Genomic DNA, 19,927 nt, shown 5'->3' with positions numbered 1-19,927 from the left:
AGGACTGCTCTTTTATACAGTGTACTTAGGGACCTCTCCAGGAAGATACTTGACAAAGCAGAAACCTGGGGGGTTAGGAGGGCGGGTGATAAGGCTGCAAGACAAGAGTACTTGGAGGGTTTGAGAGCACCAGGCAGGCCAGCGTGGCTGCAATAGAGTGATGGGCGGTGGGGCGGGCGGGTAGGGAATGAGAGAAGAGCAGGTCATCTGCATGCTTTGTTCTGAGTGCCATGGGAACCCATTGGAAGGTGTTGAGCAGAAGCTGATCGCCTGGCAGGAACAGGACTGCAGTAAAGGTATGAGGTTCTATTTCAACACCACTTCCCTTTATCTACTTCCTACTTGTGTGCCCTTACCAAGTAGTCATCTTCTAGGCTCTGGGGGTACGAGATGAACGTGGTACGGGGGAGGGGGGAAGGGGACTTCCATCTAAACAGCAAGCTCACATTACAATCCATTGAAATTGTGCTAGTGAAAGTGGATACGGTAAAAGGAGGTGTTTATTCTGTGGAAAATATCTATATAGAATGTACCTCAGGGAGAAATAAAAAAAGGTTAATTACCAAAAAGTAAGGAACCAAACTGTTATCAGTGGGGTGTCCTCCATGTCCCCACTGGTTGCCAATGGAAATGGGCTTCTTGCAAGAAAGGAATTTTTTAAGACTCGCATGGGAGAATGAGTGATACTAACTAGCGTAGAATCAAACCCCTGAGTTTCCAAGGTCCCATCTCCCTCTATCCCGCCATTAAAAAAGTCCATTTTGTCTTCAGCAGAGCAAGGATTAAAGCCAGTGGCCAGGATTCCACTTCATATCTGCACAGACCAATCCAGCATCAGGCTGCTTAGCTGTATTCCCAGTGGCAGTCCACTGCATGTGGGTCTGCATGGCTAGGGCCACATGGCAATGGGGGGAACACGGGAAAGTGCAGGGAAGCAGGAGCGAAGCAAAAGAAACAAGAGGAATAAGAGAATTCCTTTTGGGAATTTAACCTTAATATTTTGTGCACTTAGTGATTTCACCCTCTAGTCAATGATCCTGCTCCTAGGTTTGACTGACAGGCAAGCATCTTTCCTACATCACCCCGACTTTATTGTGTATGTGTCCATCTTCCCCTCTGCCCAGTGATCTGCAGTGAATGGAACGGTGGTCCCCTGGAGAGTGTGAAATTGCAGCTTCCTGGCGAAGCGCCCAGATGGCCATGCTTATAATGTCTGGCCTCCCTTTTGCTCTTTGCCTCTTATTAACTAGCTAGTGACAAGAGTAACAACACTGTCCCCGTGATCTCGAAGTTTAAGGGCATAGGTACCTTCATACCCATACAGACAGAAGACAGCCTCCTTTGACATATAGTGGTGGCGTCTTGTGCTCAACCGTCCACACATACAATCAGTGAATAACTCACAAAAAGTATTTGAGCTCGAGCACCTAGACAAGGCACTTTGTGTTTAATTCTATGCGTTTCTTCAGAATTAATCGAGGCCCGGCGTCTTCTGGTGATCTGAAGCTGTGCCGGCTGCAGCGTTAGCGGGTTGACCTAGGAAATGGTCAGAGTGCCACCGTCCTGAGTAGACTCCTCGTGCTCTGCCCACCTGTCCACGTGCATTCTGACTTCTCAGTAAACTTCCCACAGCATGACCAGTGGGGACGACCTGGGTGGCCTTTGTGTCCATGGCCACAGCCCAGGTACCCACCTGCGTCATACAAAGAGGAGAGGGAAAACCACCATCAGAGTGAAGTCCAGCGGTTACCATGGAAATTAAAACTGGCAACATTCCAACTCCTGGATGTGACAACATCTAATAAAAGCCTGGTGAGGGGAGAACCAAGATGGCGGCATAGGTTAACGCCGGAGTTTGCTGCTTTGAACAACTACTTCAAAAGTGAAACCAAAAAACGGAAGGGACATCACCCAGAACCACAGGGGCGCTGGCTGAGTGGAAGTCCTACAACTAGGAGGAAAGAGAAACGCATAAGGACACTCAGAGGAGGCGCAGTACTGAAGTCAAATTCTGAGGTGCGGAGTGCGCGGAGCGGGCTGGCGGTGGAGGGCGCGGTTGTTGTTTTCAATCGGGAGGGAGTCGCAGACTCTGAGCACCAGATCCGGGCGAGTCTTTAGGGACCCAGACTCAGGCAGGAGAAGCGGGACTGTCTGGCTTCGGTCAGAGCCAGTGCAGCTTTCTCTCCGAGCTTTGCAGCGGGTGCTGGGACTCAGAGAGGCAGAGCCCCTTGGGACAGGACTGAGAGCCGCCATAACTGCTCTCTCCGGCCCACCCTGTTGATCCTGTTCGACCCACCCTGCCCAAGCCCTGCACAGAGGCATTTGCCGGATAGCCTCAGGCAAAGGCTAGATTAGCACCTCCCTAGAGGACAGAAGTTCTCTCACTGCTGACACAGCTGAATCTCATAGCCACTTGGCCTGGAGGTCAAACCCTCCCTGGAATTAGCTACAACAAAGATTTATCTATAAGACTGCGAACAAAGACCACTAGGGGGTGCACCAAGGAAGCATAACAAAATGCGGAGACAAAGAAACAGGACAAAATTGTCAATGGAAGAAATAGAGTTCAGAACCACACTTTTAAGGTCTCTCAAGAACTGTTTAGAAGCTGCCGATAAACTTAATGAGATCTACACGAAAACTAATAAGACCCTCGATCTTATATTGGGGAACCAACTAGAAATTAAGCACACACGGACTGAAATAACGAATATTATACAGACGCCCGACAGCAGACCAGAGGAGCGCAAGAATCAAGTCAATGATTTGAAATGCGAGGAAGCAAAAAACATCCAACCGGAAAAGCAAAATGAAAAAAGAATCCAAAAATGCGAGGATAGTGTAAGGAGCCTCTGGGACAGCTTCAAGCGTACCAACATCAGAATTATAGGGGTGCCAGAAGATGAGAGAGAGCAAGATATTGAAAACCTATTTGAAGAAATAATGACAGAAAACTTCCCCCACCTGGTGAAAGAAATGGACTTACAGGTCCAAGAAGCGCGGAGAACCCCAAACAAAAGGAATCCAAAGAGGACCACACCAAGACACATCATAATTAAAATGCCAAGAGCAAAAGATAAAGAGAGAATCTTAAAAACAGCAAGAGAAAGAAACTCAGTTACCTACAAGGGAATACCCATACGACTGTCAGCTGATTTCTCCACAGAAACTTTGCAGGCCAGAAGGGAGTGGCAAGAAATATTCAAAGTGATGAATACCAAGAACCTACAACCAAGATTACTTTATCCAGCAAAGCTATCATTCAGAATTGAAGGTCAGATAAAGAGCTTCACAGATAAGGAAAAGCTAAAGGAGTTCATCACCACCAAACCAGGATTATATGAAATGCTGAAAGGTATCCTTTAAGAAGAGGAAGAGGAAGAAAAAGGTAAAGATACAAATTATGAACAACAAATATGCATCTATCAACAAGTGAATCTAAGAATCAAGTGAATAAATAATCTGATGAACAGAATGAACTGTTGATTATAATAGAATCAGGGACATAGAAAGGGAATGGACTGACTATTCTTGGGGGGGAAAGGGGTGTGGGAGATGTGGGAAGAGACTGGACAAAAATCGTGCACCTATGGATGAGGACAGTGGGTGGGGAGTGAGGGCGGAGGGTAGGGCGGGAACTGGGAGGAGGGGAGTTATGGGGGGAAAAAAAAAGGAACAAATGTAATAATCTGAACAATAAAGATTTAATTAAAAAAAAAATAAAAATAAAAAAAAAAAAAAAAAAAAAAAAAAGCCTGGTGAGGGGAACAAACTATCAGATGCCCCTGTAGCCAGGAGGACTCCCAGGACTGATGACAGCAAATCAAGTAAGGCTAGCTGAAGTTCTGAGAAGAGTGTTATTTTAACATTGTGCTAACTCAAGGAGATGAACTGGTTTGGATTTTAACTCTGAAATAATACAAATAAAAGAGAAGGCTAGAGTAGTGGAAATAAAAAGGAAGATAGATCCTAAAACATTTATAGCAAAGGGTGCAAAAGCCGCACTTAAGGCCCACCATTGGAGTAACGACACAATAGAATGCTTTTAAAAACAGATCTCTTGCCTGAGCTGACCCCTGACCCCTGAGAAAAGAGTCAGACCTGGTTCAATTGGTTTAACCACGCCCCATCCCTGCCTCGTTTGGAACTTCTTTAACCTTGTACTAGTAAAAGGACCAGGATGGGTTAACATTTGTTATCCTGCCAGGCTGCTGGAAAGGGCAGAACGGGAAACCAAGCATCCAGGGAGAAGCAGGGCTCATGGGATTGGTGAACTGTATCAAAATGAAAAGAGCTCAGAACTTGTAAGCTTGCTGTTTCAGTGTTCAGAACAAAGAAGCTTTAAATGAAAGTTCCAGAACTGTGGTACTTGTATCCACAGACTGTATTCTTTCTTTCTTTTTGTTTTGTTAATCCTCACACAGGGATATTCCTCCATTGATTCTCAAAGAGAGTGGAAAAGAGGGAAAGACAGAGAGAAACATCGATGTGAGAGAGACATCGATTGGCTGCCTCCCACATGCCCCCGACCAGGGCCCGGGCCAGGGAGGAGCCCGCAACCAAGGTACGTGCCCTTGACTGGAATTGAACCTGGGACCCTTTGGTCCACAGGCCAACGCTCCATCCACTGAGCCAAACCAGCCAGGGCCACAAACTGTATTTCTTAGAAACAAATCCTAAGGCAGAATATCCCAAACTCAGTGTCCGTGCTAATTCCCATTGCTGGGAGATGGTCCCAGAGGGGAAAGACTCTCAAGTGCAACTGGCCCTCCTTACCTGGCATGGTGCCCCCACAGGCACAGCGAGCAGTTTTCTGGCCTCCACTGGAGCAGAACGTGCAGCAGTGAAACACGCCCGGGTGTGAATGGTGCCTTTTCCTCACGGTCACAGTGAATGGCGAGCCCTTCGGTGTTCAGACCAAGAGCAAAGAACAGCACCTTATGTATGAGTCAACAGGGATGTGCTGAGCATCCATGTCTAAATGGAGTGCAAGTCACAGGGCCTGCCCTTAGAGGGAAACACTTGGGGACAAGAGCTAGCTGGGTGCTCAGCTGAGTGGGCCAGATACAAAGGCAGTGACAGCCAGGAGTCTGCCCTGTCCTCCTAACACCTAGACCACGTGACACACTGGTAAACCCTGCCTGTGCTTCCATGTCACTGCCTCGGCCTCTGGCTTCTCCATTCTCAAGGAATCTCGGGGAATTAGTGGGGCGCCACAACCACAGGCCCGGACACCCTGTGGTTCTTTCTCCAGTTTCTCAGCCTCACACGTCCTCCCTCACAGACTGAGCTACCTCCTTCCCTTCCACCCCTCCATCCTGGACATACTCATGTACCCACCCATTTATTCTGGGACAGTGGAGATTTGCAAGGGAGAAAGGTTAAGAGCGTGGTTAATGAATTCTCAAGTTAGAAACTCCTACCTGCCCCCCTTCCTTCAAGGATAACTTCCACTCTCCAGTTTCTAGCCCATGTTAAGCAATAAATATTCAGTAAGTATGGCTATGTGCCTACCCCTATGTGAACCACGCAGTCGGAAAGTACCAAGTCGAGAGTCTGGCACCTTAAAGCCTTTCAGATGTTAAGTCTCTCTGCCTTTAAAGAATTTACAATCTATTTTAAAAATAACTTGGAATTTTAAAAAATGGGGTCAAATTCTGATTTTGCTATGCAAGTACGGTATGCTTTGACACATTTGGTGTCTCAGTCTAATCCAGCGGTTCTCAACCTGTGGGTCGCGACCCCTTTGGGGGTCGAACAACCCTTTCACAGGAGTCGCCATCGGAAAACACATATATAATTACATATTGTTTTTGTGATTAATCACTATGCTTTAGTTATGTTCAATTTGTAACCATGAAATTGGGGGTCACTACAAAATGAGGAACTGTATTAAAGGGTCGTGGCATTAGGAAGGTTGAGAACCATTGGTCTAATCAGATGATGATCTGCATACCTAAAAACGGTTTGGAGGAAAAATGAAATAAATGTATGCAAAAACACCTAACCCACTCTGGCACACTAGTTAGGCAAGCAACGTGTGGCTAGGGAACAATGAATCTTCTGGTGCGAAGACCACAGGCCTGACATGTCATGACTCTATGGTATTTGTGTCCCTATCAGTGTTGATTTCTGATTGGGGGGGAACCTCTGATTACTCAAATGTCAGCAGAGAGATTCTGCTGGACATGTTGAGTATGGCCCAAGTTTTTAAAAATTCATCATCTCTAACCAGAAACTGTTACATTTGTCTGTGGAGGTGGTATGGTAACCATGGTAACAGTTAAGCATATATGTCAACAGAGAACCACATGGGCAGCAGACAGATGACTAGGCAGTTGAAAGGAGAGGGTGTATGTCTCCCAATCGTATTCCAGTAAGTCCACCATCTGGCCATCGTCCGAACAAAGCTGGAAAATCCTGAGCCAGATTATATTTCTTGAGTGTGTATTCTTGTCTGCTAGTAGATTGCCCCCTGTGATTAAGGCATCTTTCCCAAATTCAGAGTTCCAACAAGCCAACTGGGAGAATGATGAAATACAAGCATCACTGCCCAGAGGTAAAACGGGGCTCGAGAATTCTTAGTCACCAGCATCCTCTGGTAGGAATGAGTCACAAAATCTGGGGCACTTCTAAAGGGAAGGGCAGTAAGAAAGAAGAGAATCCTATTCAGTCCCTCTATACTGCTGATGCTATGAGAAAGGTCTCCATATCCGAAGGCGACAGAACCCACGAGGGCCAGGGGGAAAGGAGCTCAGGGAAGCGTACGCACCGGTCTCACTCACCTGCACGTGCTGCTCTTTGACGCAGACCAACACCTTGTAGATGCCAGGCTCCTTGGGGGTGTAGGAAACGCCGTACGTCCCGTCCTTGTTGTCTTGCACCATTGTTCTGACTGGACTGGACGGAGATAAGAGTTCCAAAAAGCCACTCACTCTCACAGCCTGCTTCAGTGCCCACTACTGTAGGATGGAAACTACACCATTAAATTCAACCAAATTTTAAATGTCCCCCAAACAGGGTGCTGCTTCCCCCTGTCTCAGAAATTAATTTCACAACAGAAGGAAGCAAAATAGATGCTAAAGTAATCTGCTGTGTGGATGAATTCCTGAAGACCTTACAGCTCTGCTGTGCCCTCCTATACTCTGTCCTTCCCTTCCCTCACCGGAGCCACGTAGCTCGGCTCCCAATACCATTTAGTCGCCAAGAGGGGCTGAATTTTGAGAAGGGCACCATTTGGCCAAATATAGACTATTCTTCACTCTATTCAAAGCTTGGGATGAAGACAGTCGGGCAGATCAGACCTTTGGGAGAGAATTGCATATAGGCATAAAGCCCACACAAGAAAACGCATCTGGTCCAACTGATCATATCATTTTTAATAGCACCACAGGGAGGCAGACGGTAACCACTGCCGTTACCACTCCACTATTACTTCAGACCTCAAGCTTCCAGTGTCGTCACCCAGGACACGTGACTGTGTGGTACAGACCTGTCTTTCTTATCTTTAGGGACAACTGCGACTTGAATGTTGTCTCCTCCCCTGCCCATGCTTTCTCCTGCTGCATCCTTGCAAAGCAGGGTGAAAGAGGCGGGCTGTTTCTCCCGGGCTCTGTGGAGATCTGCAAGAGAAACAATGCGGTGACTACCTCCCCGGCTCAGACACCGTCTTGCTTTTTCTCTTAGAACAAAAGGTTGTGCTTCCTGTGCATGGTGGTCACCCTGTTCCCTTCTCTCTTCCCTTTCTGTCTGCCAGCGCCTGCCTCCTGGGAGTCTCTCCTAGTTCGTTCTCACAGCAGCTGCTTTTGGGTCACAGGATCCTGGACCTTAACGTCAGCCCCAAGGAAGCTTTGAAAATATTTAGGATTGGCCTACGTCAGTGGTCGGCAAACTGCGGCCCCTTGAGTGTGGCTCTTCCACAAAATACCACGTGCGGGCGCGCACGTACAGTGCGATTGAAACTTCGTGGCCACACTCAAGGGGCCAAAGAGCCGCATGTGGCTTGCGAGCCGCAGTTTGCCGACCACTGGCCTAAGTATTCAGAGAAGAAAACCTTCAGACCCTGTGAGGGAGGCTGGTATCCCCAACACTACCCTCTCTCAGTGCAGATACTGCTAGAATAGGCTTGGACTCCATGCTAAGAGCCTCCACAATGCGGGAGTTCATGCCAAGGTGCTGGGATATTCAACAGCAAGGACACAATAGAATACTTTAAAAAAAACAATTGGACCTCTTGCCTGAGTGGATCCCCTCCCCCCAAGAAAAGCGCCAGACCTGTTTCTGTTAGTTTAATCATCCACCCCACCCCCGCCCCCATCCCTGCAGCCCCTAGTCCAGCAGTCAGATGAATGGGTCCAGGATCTACTGTGAGGTCTATGGAGGGTCTAAGAACCTCCTCAAATTGCCCGAGGTAGTGGGTGTTTCTGGGGAAAGAGCGTTCTCAAAGGGACCTGTGACCTCCAAGCAGTTCCCAGTTCCTGTGCCGAGTCAGGAGGACTCCAGGATACAGCCTTCCTGTCAGGGCTGATCTATACGTGTGAACACCATGCTTCTTCTAGAACAGAACACTGTGGTCAATGATTGTCTTCCCCTACTGACTGAAATGCCTAGTGTCTTCTTTTAAATGCCAATGGGAACCATAAAGGATCTAGAAAGTAAACCATAATCACTCCCTCCCTCCTCTGAAACTCTTCAGAACTGGATCCAAGCAATCTGGGGCCTGCCTGCTCCCTTCCGAGCACTCAGGATTCTGGCCTGCCCTGAAGTCTACGCTGTAATCTCCGAGGGGTACCATCTCGGCTTTGTCTTCTAATAGAAAGAACATGATCCTTGAGGTCCTGGGTGACGACTACATTTCTCAACTGGAAAAGGACCAAGCCTCACGCCTGCAAAGGACGGTAACTGTACCCTGACCAGAACAGATCGAAAGATAAGGGCAAGGCAGGGGGTCCTTGTCCTTTAGTAAACTGGCCAGTGGGGAGCTCCTCCTAGCTGAACAGAGGCCTCGCTGAAAAGCTACACATCTTTAAACACCAAGTCCCTGCCCACTGCCCCCTCGGTGCCAACGGGCAGCGCGTCCCTACCTTTCCCTTGAAGGACACATTTGGTTGGATCGACCTCTTTGGTATTGATGGCGCCGTACACTTCATAGCCGCGGCACCGGCCCGCTTTCTCCTGAGGAGAGAAGCATATCTTATCGTTGACTCTGGGACGGGCGCTGTACTCGACTTGGTTCAGCTTCGTGAGCCGCTCCACCACCACCCCCTTGGTGATGAGAATCTCCAGGTCACTGCCACTGGTCAGCAAGTGCTCGGTGAACTCCACGCCGGTGCGCATGTCTGCCAGCAGCTGCTCCAGCTGTGCCTTCTGCAGCTGCAGGGAGTTCTCCTGCTGGGCCCGAATGTCTTCCAGCTGCTTCAGCAGCTTGTCCCGGTGCTCTTCGATGGCCTTGAGGTAGCCCTCGGAGAACGTTCGGATGTCGGCGGCCACGGCCTCCACCCGCTGCTGGAGGGCGCCGTTTGTCTCTTTGACCTGGGCCAGGGCTTTCTCCAGGGCCTCCACGCGGGGCTGCGTGTTTTTGAGGAGTTCCCGCACGGAGTCCCCATGCTTGTGGATAACGTTGCTGGTGAAGTCACAGGGGTGCTCCCGGTGCGCCCCCACCACGCAGTCTCGGCACACGGGCTGGTCACACAGCTCGCAGAACAGCCTCAGCTCCTCCGCGGGGTGAGCAGGACACAGAATAGCTTTCCCGATCCGGCTGTAGCCCTTCAAGTCCTTTAGGTCCACCACGGTGTGGTAGGTGGTCTTCTTCTGCCTCCTGGGGGCAAGCAGAGTGCAGAGTCAGGAACCGGAAATGAGGGGACCGTTCTAGTTGGGAAACAGCCCAGCAGTTGTAAGAGCATGGTCTCTGAAGTCAAACCAACCTGAGATCAGTTCCTTGCTCCAACCTCTGACTAACTACATGATCCTCTCTGATCCCAGTCCCCCTTCTGTGCAGTGGGGATAGTGCGTACCTGAGAGGGCTGTTGTACGGGATACAGAGTAAACTAGGGCTCTCTGGCTCAGGGCACGGCGTTGCAAAAGGTTGCAGCACTAAGTCTACATCTTAGAACTTTCCCCAAAGAGTTAAACTGGCAAGTTTAGACAAGAGCCACAGCCCCCTCCTCCAGCAAGCTAGAGGTGAGAGCACGGTGAAAACCCAGCCCAAGAAACACCTGGGCCAGATGGCACAGCAGTAAACCCCAGGCCACTGAAAAGCAGCCAGCTGGCCCCAGAAGTCTCCTTTTATCTAAGGTGTGGTAGAGCATTTCCTTTGACCAGTGCCTATATCACTCAACGCAGCAAGCTAGAATTTTCCTCAAGAGTCATCAACATTAGAAAGAGTGAAATCAATGATCAGAATCAAAGCTCTTTGAATTCCTCTTCTCTGTAGCTCTCCAGAGATTCAGGGGAACCCCTGGGAACCATGGTGCCTGTTGGGGCAGAGGAATGGTTGCAGAGAAAACAGGGTCAGCTGTTTAGCTGGCAGCAAGACAGTCAGAGTTACAAGTTAAAAATAGACCGACGACTACTAACTTGTTCTGTGGGTGAGGCCAGAGAATAAATGGAAGGCAGAACTTAAAGAACTGCTTGACGCTAACCCTAAAACCCTGGTTATTTTCCATTCCGATGTGTTGGAATGAGCCCCAGGGTGCTCCCTGTGACTTCACCTTACACTGGGAAGGCAGCATGGACTAGCAGAAAGCAGATCTGGATTTCAAAGTCAGTTGTTACATGTTACTTACCAACTGTGGTGCTGTGGCAAGTCACATATTGCGAAGCTAGTTCCTTCAATAAATAGGGGTGGAAGCAGTGCCTACTTTTTTAATAAGAGGTGCAAGGATCAAATGAGATTGAGGCAGGAGCCATGCTATTCTATTCATTCTCTTTCCCCAGCACCCAGTGCAATGACCCAGCATGCAAATGGCTGATGAGCCAAGGACACCGTGAGCGTGCTTTGCAAACTGAGAAGGACTATGCAAGCCTTTGATGCTGTCATTACCACAGGTATTATCTAAGGCTGCAGGAATATACTACCATTCTATAGTATTTGCTCTGACTGTAGGTTGCTCTCTGACCTTCCATGGCATTTGAGAAAACTTTCCATTTGCTCACCAAGGAGGGATGTCTGTCTCAACACCTCTTTCTCCTCTGCTCATAAGCCACACGAGGTAGGGGTATCCCATCTTTACCTATGGGCCTGGCAGCAGAAATGGCAGAGATTGGCTTTGCAGGTCTGACACCTCTTCTCCACGTCCCTGTCGCTGCAGAGGTCACACACCAGGCCCTGGCCTTCCCCACACAGACTCTCCAGCATCACATCGTTCATGGCCAGGTGGTCTATGGTTAAAGCTTTCACTCCACCCACGGGCAGGTCCACCTGCGCATCACACACTGGGCAGAGGATGCCGGTCTGTGGCTGCAGGCCGGGTGGCTTGAGTTCCTGGAATAGTGACCCCTCAGAGCTTGTGTCAGAGTCTCCCCCTCGGATGTCCACTACTGAGAAGGGTTCCAGCTGCTCCAAACAGGTGGTGCAAACTGTGTGCAAACAAGGCAGGAGCCTGGGGGCTTGGAAAAGCCCCATGCACGAAGGGCAGTGCGTCTTGCCGGAGTTCCCAAGGGCAGCCCCACTGGGGAGTTTGCCCATGAAGCCCAGCAGCGGCTTCCTCTTTTCTGACATATTCCCCACGTTTATGCCCAGTATCAGAAAAGGCCCCGGGCAGCTCTGCAAGGAAGTAGTTGATTAAGCCCACCCAAAGCGAAAGCTCCCGGAACGTGAACAGAGACCATGGGGAACCGCTCTCCAGCAAGTCAAAGGGCAAACGGGGGGAGGATTCCTCCGAGGGAGGACCCGCAGCTCTGCCCAGGAGTGCCCCCTCCTCTCCACGGCATCCCATGCCAGACACGCCCACGCCCACCTCTGCCCCCCAAATCCTCCCCGGAAGCGCTTCCAGGTCCAGGTCTGGCACTAGTCTCGCTGCTTCCTCCTGAACCCCTCCCTGCACCTCTCTTACACCCTCCCCCCCTCCCGCCCCACTGGCCCCGCGCCCGACACGCGACAAGAGCCCCCCCTCGCCCCCCGTGATGAGGTAGGGGGCCTCCCGCTCCTTCCCCCGACCCGGTCCTGGGGGGAGGGCACACAGCGGGCCGGGACGTGGCGAGTCCGCACCAGCTCCTCGGCGGCCACAGCCTCCCCAGGTTTGGACCCCAGGTGCTGAAAGGCTTCGGCCCCTCCTCGCACCAATCCCAGCCCTCCACTCAGGAGCGTCCAATCACCGTTCGAGAGGGGCGGCCCGAGGCCCCCACCGCCCTCTAGATTGACACCACCAGCACCCAATAAGCTTTGGAAATCCCACATCGCCTGTCCACTCAGGCGGGGAGGGGAGAACCAAACTGAGGGGCGGGGCGGGGCGGTGGGAGGGCTCGGGCCTCTCTGGGGAGAAAAAAGCAAAGCGGGGAGTGAGCGGCATAGTAGAGCCAGCGTCACCATTTTACGGGGATTGTCCTCTTTATCTCTGTGGTGACAGAGAGGCCAGAGGACCACTTGATAGGCCTCGGGGATGGCCTCCTTGACGCCCTCAGATTGGGCCCACAAACCCAGGCTGGGCCCTCCCATTGGTGGGTGGAGCTGTCAGTCAGCCCAGGGCATGCTGGGAGTTGTAGGACGAGATGTTTTCCTGTTTCCGGCTGCGGCGACGGAAGTTTCCCCTCAGGCCTAGTGTGCCCGCTGCGGCTCGCCGGCGCCGGCATTTTCTGGGACCAAGGGCCCCTCAGTCCCTGGTTCCGGGACCCGATCCCCTGGGGCTGGAGAAGCCGCTGTTGCACCCAATACGGCCAGGGGTGAAAATGACCTGTTTGTCGCCCAGAACGGAGCAGGTTTGTCCCGCTGGTTTATCAGCCCCTCCAGGAGGGCCCGCGACTGCTCACAGTGGGAGAGTGGAGGATGTCAAGGAGGGTAGAAATCAGCCCTGGGTGGGCGCACAAGCTAATTGGGCCGATGGGCTCACGGAACCCCCTTTATAATTTGTCTCCTTTAGTCGTGTCCTTACCGGCCGCCTCCTGGTTCGGCCATGTGGGCCTTTGCTGTTCCTGGGATCCGGCGCCGCTCTCCCCAGACTCCGCAAGTGGCAGCCCTAGCTCCTCACCTCCGCCTTCTGTCTCCAGCCGCGTACCCCTGGCGAGTGGGTTCCGTCGTCTTTGCTCTGTGCACGGCCTTTCCTACCGGGTTTGCGCCCAGTGAACCGCTGTTGCGTTGATGTCTTCCTCATCCATATCTGCTCGAGGCACAGTGCCTAGAGCACAAGCGTTGAAAAATAAGGAAATCTGGAAATCAACCACAAGAAACTTGTCGACTCCAAAATATGAAGGGGAAAAAAAAGTAACTATTTACAAAACTTAGAAATGTTTAGCCATTTCCAAAATAGATACAACATGTCATGGCCGTGAGTCCAATGCCACTTCTACAGGGGGAGGCAAACGGAGGTTTGCGGTTTGTATGGAAAAGTAATACGATAATGAATAAGTCATAATACCAAAGGGAGCTGTTTCCTATACTCAGCTGTAAACCCACGTTTGCCCCCGCCTCGTATATCAAAATGACACGCGATTTCCAAAGTCAGTAAGCATGCCTGCAGAGGTCTTATAATGGTCCTTACCTAGATTTCTTCACCTGCCCTGGCTCAGAGTCTGCAGCCTCCATCCCCGTGGGCTGGAGTTAGGTCACACACGCCTGCAGACTTGGGTTTGCTATATATCCCCGCCTGAACTTCACCTTCACCTGATGCTTGGTGCTGCTTCATCTCTTATTCATGCCCTTTGCCAGCTCCCAGGGGGCTGTTTGAGCTTCTCTTGTTGAAGAAGTACTTTATCATTTACATCAGCATCATCTTGTTCAATCCTTTAACGATTCTTTGAGGGAAATCTCAGAGAAGGCTGGTGGTCAGCCCAAGGTAATACATCTGAAGACTTGAACGCAGCCTTGTAATGCCTTTTCAAAGATTTTTACCCGAACCGCCTCTTTCTTTCCTTTCCCAGGTTCTTAAGCATCTCAGCAGATTCTTAAAAATTTAAATGTTGTAAAGATAAAGTATTTAGCCTTTAATTGAGAAAAGGAAAGCTATTTGGAGAACTCCCTTACCTTCTACTTAAAAACCTGATATATACCTCCTCTCATACCCCTCCTGCCTGCCTTTCTTCTGTTGCAAGGGTAACCCCTCAAGACCTTTGCTCTTTAAACCCAGCCTCTCCTGCCTCCTCAAAAAACTTGCTGCTTCTACATTTTCAATCTCTTCTTTAAAAAGAAATTTTTTTTTCAATTGCAGTTTATACTCAGCATTATTTCGCGTTAGTTTCGAATGTACAGCATGGTGGTTAGACAATCGTATGCTTTACAAAATGTCCCCCCTGATATTTCCCGCGCCCAACTGGCACCATAAATATTAATTACAATATTATTGACTAGATTTCCTAGACTGTGCTTCAGAGCCCCATGATTCAGCGCGTTCTCTACTAGCGTGTTCTTCTGCCAATAATTACAACCAAGTGTTAAAGGGGGAAACAAATCCCCCATTGACTCCGCTGCCTTTCAGCTCAGCTTTTGTAGTCGCACTCTCTGCTCTCATCATCGCCTTCGATTATCATCATCACCACCCGTAGTTCCCTGCCGCGGATGAACTCACTGTTGACCCGCTTTCCTACTGAAGCTTTCCTCTTGTGGATCACAGGTGATGTGCTCCCTGGCTTCTTAGCACACAGCCTGTTAGTAGTCAGCATTGCTGTGTGCTTCCTCATCCTTACAACGTGCTTCTTCTTGACGTCTCAACTCCTCTCTGGCCTTCTAACCTCTTGGGCTGCTTCTCACACTCTCCCTCCTCCTTCCCCTACGTTACCCCCTGCCTTTCCTCTCTGCATTTTTCTCCCATGCAGGTGACTCCCAGGTCCACACTCTCAGTACTGACCTCTCCCCTGAGCTTTGGTCACAGCCATCTATTAGAACTCTGCCCCCAGATGTGTCCCCTTCCCCTGAAGCCCCACATATTTTAAATCTCATTGAATGTTTCTGCTCACTAAACTGTGCTCTCTGAATTTTATTGTCTCAAGGATATCATCATTCTCCCTCCCCTCCAGCTTGAAACCTTATAATGCTCTTGGCCTCCTTTATCTTTTTCCATATCCAGGCAGGCACCAATTTCTTTCCATCCTCACTGCCAACACCTTACTATGTAGACTTTTAGGACCCGATCATCCTGACCTCAAGTATCACCATAGTCTTCGAATTATCCCTCCCCTCTTTTTTTTTTCCATGCAATCCTACACAGCTTTTCCAAGTTAATTGTAAACACATGGTACATGGTCAGCCTTTGTTCTAAAAGCGTCAGGAGCTCCTCATCTCCATAGGATAAAATCTGGATTCTAAATAGATCCATAAAACTGGCCTGTTAGTGATTCCCTGAACATTGCTAAGCACACTTCTTGGTCTTTGCCAATTTTTTTTTTTTTGCAAAATTTGTTCATCTTTATTTAAACCTACCCTTCTGTGTCAAGCCTGTTTGAAACTTTCCCTATTACTTCAAGGCCTCAGATTTGAGCTCCAATAGCTCTTTACCTATACGTTTCTCTTTCAAGTTTGTGCTACATTATAGTAGCAAGTGTTTTTATTTATTATATATAATTTATGCATGTGCATCTGTATTCTCTCTCTCTCTCTTTCTCTCTCTCTCTCTCTCTCTCTCACACACACACACACACACACACTCCTTATCTCTCTATTAATATGAAATGCCCTTGGCAACCAGCCCCGTGCCTTCACAGGAGGCCTCTAGTAAAGACCTGTTATTGAAGAGCAGGGCACAATGACCTCACATAAAGGTGAACAGACAGGACTGCCCTCAGCCAAAGGTTTTGTGGGTTGTGTAGCCCGACGTGATTTGGAGTGAGATCATGGGAGAGGTTAAAGGATGAAGGATTCTGCTTTCTCCGAACAAAGGTCAGGGTTTTCGTCGACTCTCACATACTGCTTCATCTTTCTGGGGACCCCAGGCAGCAGACAGTGGCAGGGAAGTACGAAAGCCGTGGAATTGGAGGAACAGGGTCGATGAAAACGGCCAGGTCCATCAAGGTGTCTGCAGGACTTCAGCCCACCCTGGCAGCCCCAGACAGGGAACGTCCCCATGGCAAGAAGGCCAGGAAGGGAGACGAGCCGTCAGGAAGTCAGGCAGGTCTGGACTGGACGTTTTGCTTGATCAGTACCACCGGAGACTGTGAATACAGAGAGAGCGATGTCACATTTACCTTTGGCCTCTTAATGAGAACAGTCTCCACTTGCTTCTCTAACTCCCCTCACATTTTGCCCCCAAACACAGTACAATCTGGCCTCTGCTCTCACCATTCCTCTGAAATGGCTTTTGCCAAAGTCCTGGATAACTTCCTCCTTGCTAACTCCAGAGGATACTTTTCAGTTATTATTTAATATAATTTTCTGTAGCTGTGACACGGACAAGTTTCTTCTCCTTGAAACCTTGTCCTCCCTTGATTGCCATAGCGCTATTTAACCTCGCCTTTTCTTTTTCCCACACTTCCTTCCACCTGGCTCTTAAACCAGCGGTTCTCAACCTGTGTGTCACGACCCCTTTCACAGGGGTGGCCTAAGACCATTGGAAAACACATATATAATTACATATTGTTTTTGTGATTAATCACTATGCTTTAATTATTATGTTCAATTTGTAACAATGAAATTGGGGGTCACCACAACATGAGGAACTGTATTAAAGGGTCGTGGCCTTAGGAAGGTTGAGAACCACTGCTCTTAAACGTTGCTGTTTCCCAAGTTTCTTAGCTCTCTCTCTCTCTCTCGCTCTCTCTCTCTCTCTTTTAATAATAATTTTTAAAAACACCCCAAACCCCCTCATCCCCCCCTTGACTGTTGTGGGATTTGGAGGTGATGTATACAAAGCACCAGCCCCTTCTATAAGGGGGGCTCTTTTATTATATTATTGCCCACGTCCATTCTCTGAATTTACTCCACTTTCTTCCACACTATTTCTGCTTTAGCTCAGGTTTGTTGTTTTTGTTTTTTTAGCTCAGGTTTTTATACTTTGTTTGGATTACTAATTAGGGCCCCATTTCCATGCAATACTCTCTAATCCTCTGAGATATATATTTCTGAAATTTCAATTTGATTAGGATCTTCAGTGGCTACTCAGCACCTTCATTTATTCATCAAATATCCTTTAAGCACCTGGAATCTGTTTCCCCCAGATGTTTTCATGGCTTGCTCCCCACTAGAATAGTAAGTTCCCCGAGGACAGGGCCTTGTGCCTATGTGCCAGGATCTGTCATTGTGCAGAACAAGCAAAGACCCCTGCTCGCATGGAAATTGTCTCCCAGGAGGGGCTTCTCTTGACCCTGCCTCTGCCAGCCCAGCCAGCCTCATTTCCTACACCGCCCCTCCCTGACCCCAGCATGCACCCTGAGCTTCAGCCTCTTTGCTCATTGTCCCAGCCACTGGCTTTGCTTTGGGCTTCCTGCCTGCTCTCCTTTGCCTCCTTAACCTCCACCCATTCTTCAGAGCTCAGTTCCGAGACATCATTTTCTCTGGGAGTCCTCCGGCGACCAAGTCTGTATTAGGTGCCCCCTATGTGGTACTGATGGTGCTCTGAGATAACCTCTACTAAGTCCTTAACATTCTACATTTCTTTTTGTAAAAAATACAGTTTTACTGATTTCAGAGAGGAAGGGAGAGGGAGAGAGGGATAGAAACATCAATGATGAGAGATAATCATTGATCAGCTGCTTCCTGCACGCCCCCTACTGGGGATGGAGCCTGCAACCCAGGCATGTGCCTGACCCAGAATCTAACTGTGACTTCCCGGTTCTTAGGTAGATGCTCAACCACTGAGCCAGACTGGCTGGGCAACATTCTATATTTCAATTTTTTTTCAAGTTGGTCAATAAATATTTGTTGAATGAATAGGTCATTGCTGTGTTTCCTTCCTGTATTTTTTTTTTTTAAATAACACTAAAGTAAAAACCTGGCATCTGTTCATTTTAAAGAATTCAGTAAAACATGCTGAAATCCCAAAGATGGAAGTGAAAAAACAACCCCAATCCCACCAGCCATAATAACCAATCACATTCGGTGAACATCATTTTGGGCAACTTAATATGCAAATACAAGAAGAGAAGCATGGGTAATGAAAAGATGGGTAGAGATAATTTTTTAAAAACCAGAACAATCATATTTCAGATATAATTTTAAATTTAATTTTACTTGAATTTCACAAAAGAAAAAGAGAAGTTGATGGACTTGCTGAATTCATATAAATATTTCCTCTAACCCTAGCTGGTTTGGCTCAGTGGATAGAGTGTCGGCCTGTGGACTGAAAGGTCTTGGGTTCCATTCCAGTTAAGGGCACATCCCTGGGTTGCAGGCTCGATTCCTAGTAGGGGGCATGCAGGAGGCAGCTGATCAATGATTCTCTCTCATCATTAATGTATCTCTCCCTCTCCTTCTCTGAAATCAATATAAAAAATATTTAAATATTTCCTCTAGACAAGAGATAGTTCCTCTAAAATATCCCTTCAAGATTAAAAAAAGAAACTGAGAACATTAAAGCTTGAAGTCATTATGATTTTTTCCAAGGACATATTTTCTTTTTTGTGTGTACAGACTGACTTCTTGCTGTGAAGAGGAGTTCCTTGGCCCAGCCACACAGGCATGAACACGCAGTTCTGAAAATACGGAAGCCCTTCTGTACCACTTAGTAAATGTCAGTCACTGGACTCTCCCCAGGGCTCTCCCACTCTCCTGGCTGCCCTGTCCCACTGCCAGGACCAACCCCAACCCCATCTCCCCAGAACCCAGAGCTACAGGAAAGGGGACTCTGGTCCCATCTTCCAGTGCCTTCAACACCCACCAGTTTGCCCCAAGAGCTAAGTTTCCATCTGTTTTACATAACAGCCATCAGGTAAGGCTTTGTGTGCAGAAAGTATTCAGTGTGAAAACCCTTTGAAAACCCCTGCTCAAGGTCAGCCCTCAGGCCCTTGCAGGTTTGCCCAGTCCGGGGGAATTTTGAGAATGGAGGCCTTTCTCCCACACACACTAGCTCCTTATGAAGTCAAGTGCACATCTGCATCCTGGTGTGATTCCAAATGGACAACAGACACAGACCTGCGGGTACAGAGACGACCCCTGAGCCGGCCCCAAATCAGATGAGGCAGAAGGTGCTGGAGCCCAGGCTCAAGTGGAGGCTTTGCTCCTTGCCCAGCCCTGCATCATCCTGCAGCGGGGGCTGGGCAAGGCGGCGGGGAATCCCTGAGCCACGGGGCCTGCCCTTCCCCCCAAGCAGCCTGCCTGGTGTGCCCGCTGCACTGTCACTGCGGAGGAGCCCCAGGGAGCAGGAGTCAGGGCCCAGGCACAGACACAGGGATGATCTCCCTGTGAGCCCTGCAGTGAGAAGTCTGGGGTGGGGGGGTCTCCCCTGCCACGGAGCACAGGGCTCAGCTGTTACAGAACCCCGTCAAAGCCCCAAAGGAGCCCCAGCTGGTTTGGTTTGGTGGATAGAGCTTCGGCCTGCGGACTAAAGGGTCCCAGGTTCAATTCCGGTCACGGGTTGCAGGCTCGATGCCCAGTGGGGGGCTTGCAGGAGACAGCCAAATCAATGGTTCTCTCTCATCATTGATGTTTCTATTTCTCTCTGCCTCTGCCTTCCTCTCTGAAATCAATTAAAAAAAAAAAAGCCCTAACTGGTTTGGCTCAGTGGATAGAGCATCGGCCTGCAGACTGAAAGGTCCCAGGTTCGATTCTGGTCAAGGGCATGCACCTTGGTTGCAGGCACATCCCCAGTAGGAGGTGTGCAGGAGGCAGCTGATCGATGTTTCTCTCTCA

General features: G+C 49.2%; 1 protein-coding gene across 3 annotated transcripts; it reads right to left on the bottom strand.

Annotated features, from left to right (window-relative positions):
- Positions 1–219: 219 nt before the first annotated feature.
- TRIM45 (tripartite motif containing 45) lies at positions 220–12,048 on the bottom strand. Of its 3 annotated transcripts, none has more exons than XM_059674403.1 (6): positions 11,232–12,047; positions 9,084–9,817; positions 7,493–7,622; positions 6,786–6,900; positions 4,777–4,903; positions 220–1,693 (listed from the first exon to the last, which is right to left on the bottom strand). In XM_059674403.1, exons 1-6 carry the CDS (start codon positions 11,717–11,719, stop codon positions 1,548–1,550), a joined length of 1,740 nt encoding a protein of 579 aa, XP_059530386.1. In that variant the 5' UTR covers positions 11,720–12,047; the 3' UTR covers positions 220–1,547. The 3 variants fall into 3 exon arrangements, with proteins under 3 accessions (XP_059530386.1, XP_059530388.1, XP_059530387.1); XM_059674404.1 differs by having other exon boundaries at positions 1,482–1,693; positions 4,777–4,937; positions 11,232–12,048; XM_059674405.1 differs by lacking the exon at positions 4,777–4,903 and having other exon boundaries at positions 11,232–12,048.
- Between the last annotated feature and the right edge of the window lie 7,879 nt (positions 12,049–19,927).

This window comes from Myotis daubentonii, chromosome 18 (genome assembly GCF_963259705.1).
Source record: "Myotis daubentonii chromosome 18, mMyoDau2.1, whole genome shotgun sequence".
NCBI lineage: Eukaryota > Metazoa > Chordata > Mammalia > Chiroptera > Vespertilionidae > Myotis > Myotis daubentonii.
The sequence above is the reverse complement of the archived record's forward strand: the minus strand, read 5'-3'. Positions and strand labels throughout refer to the sequence as shown.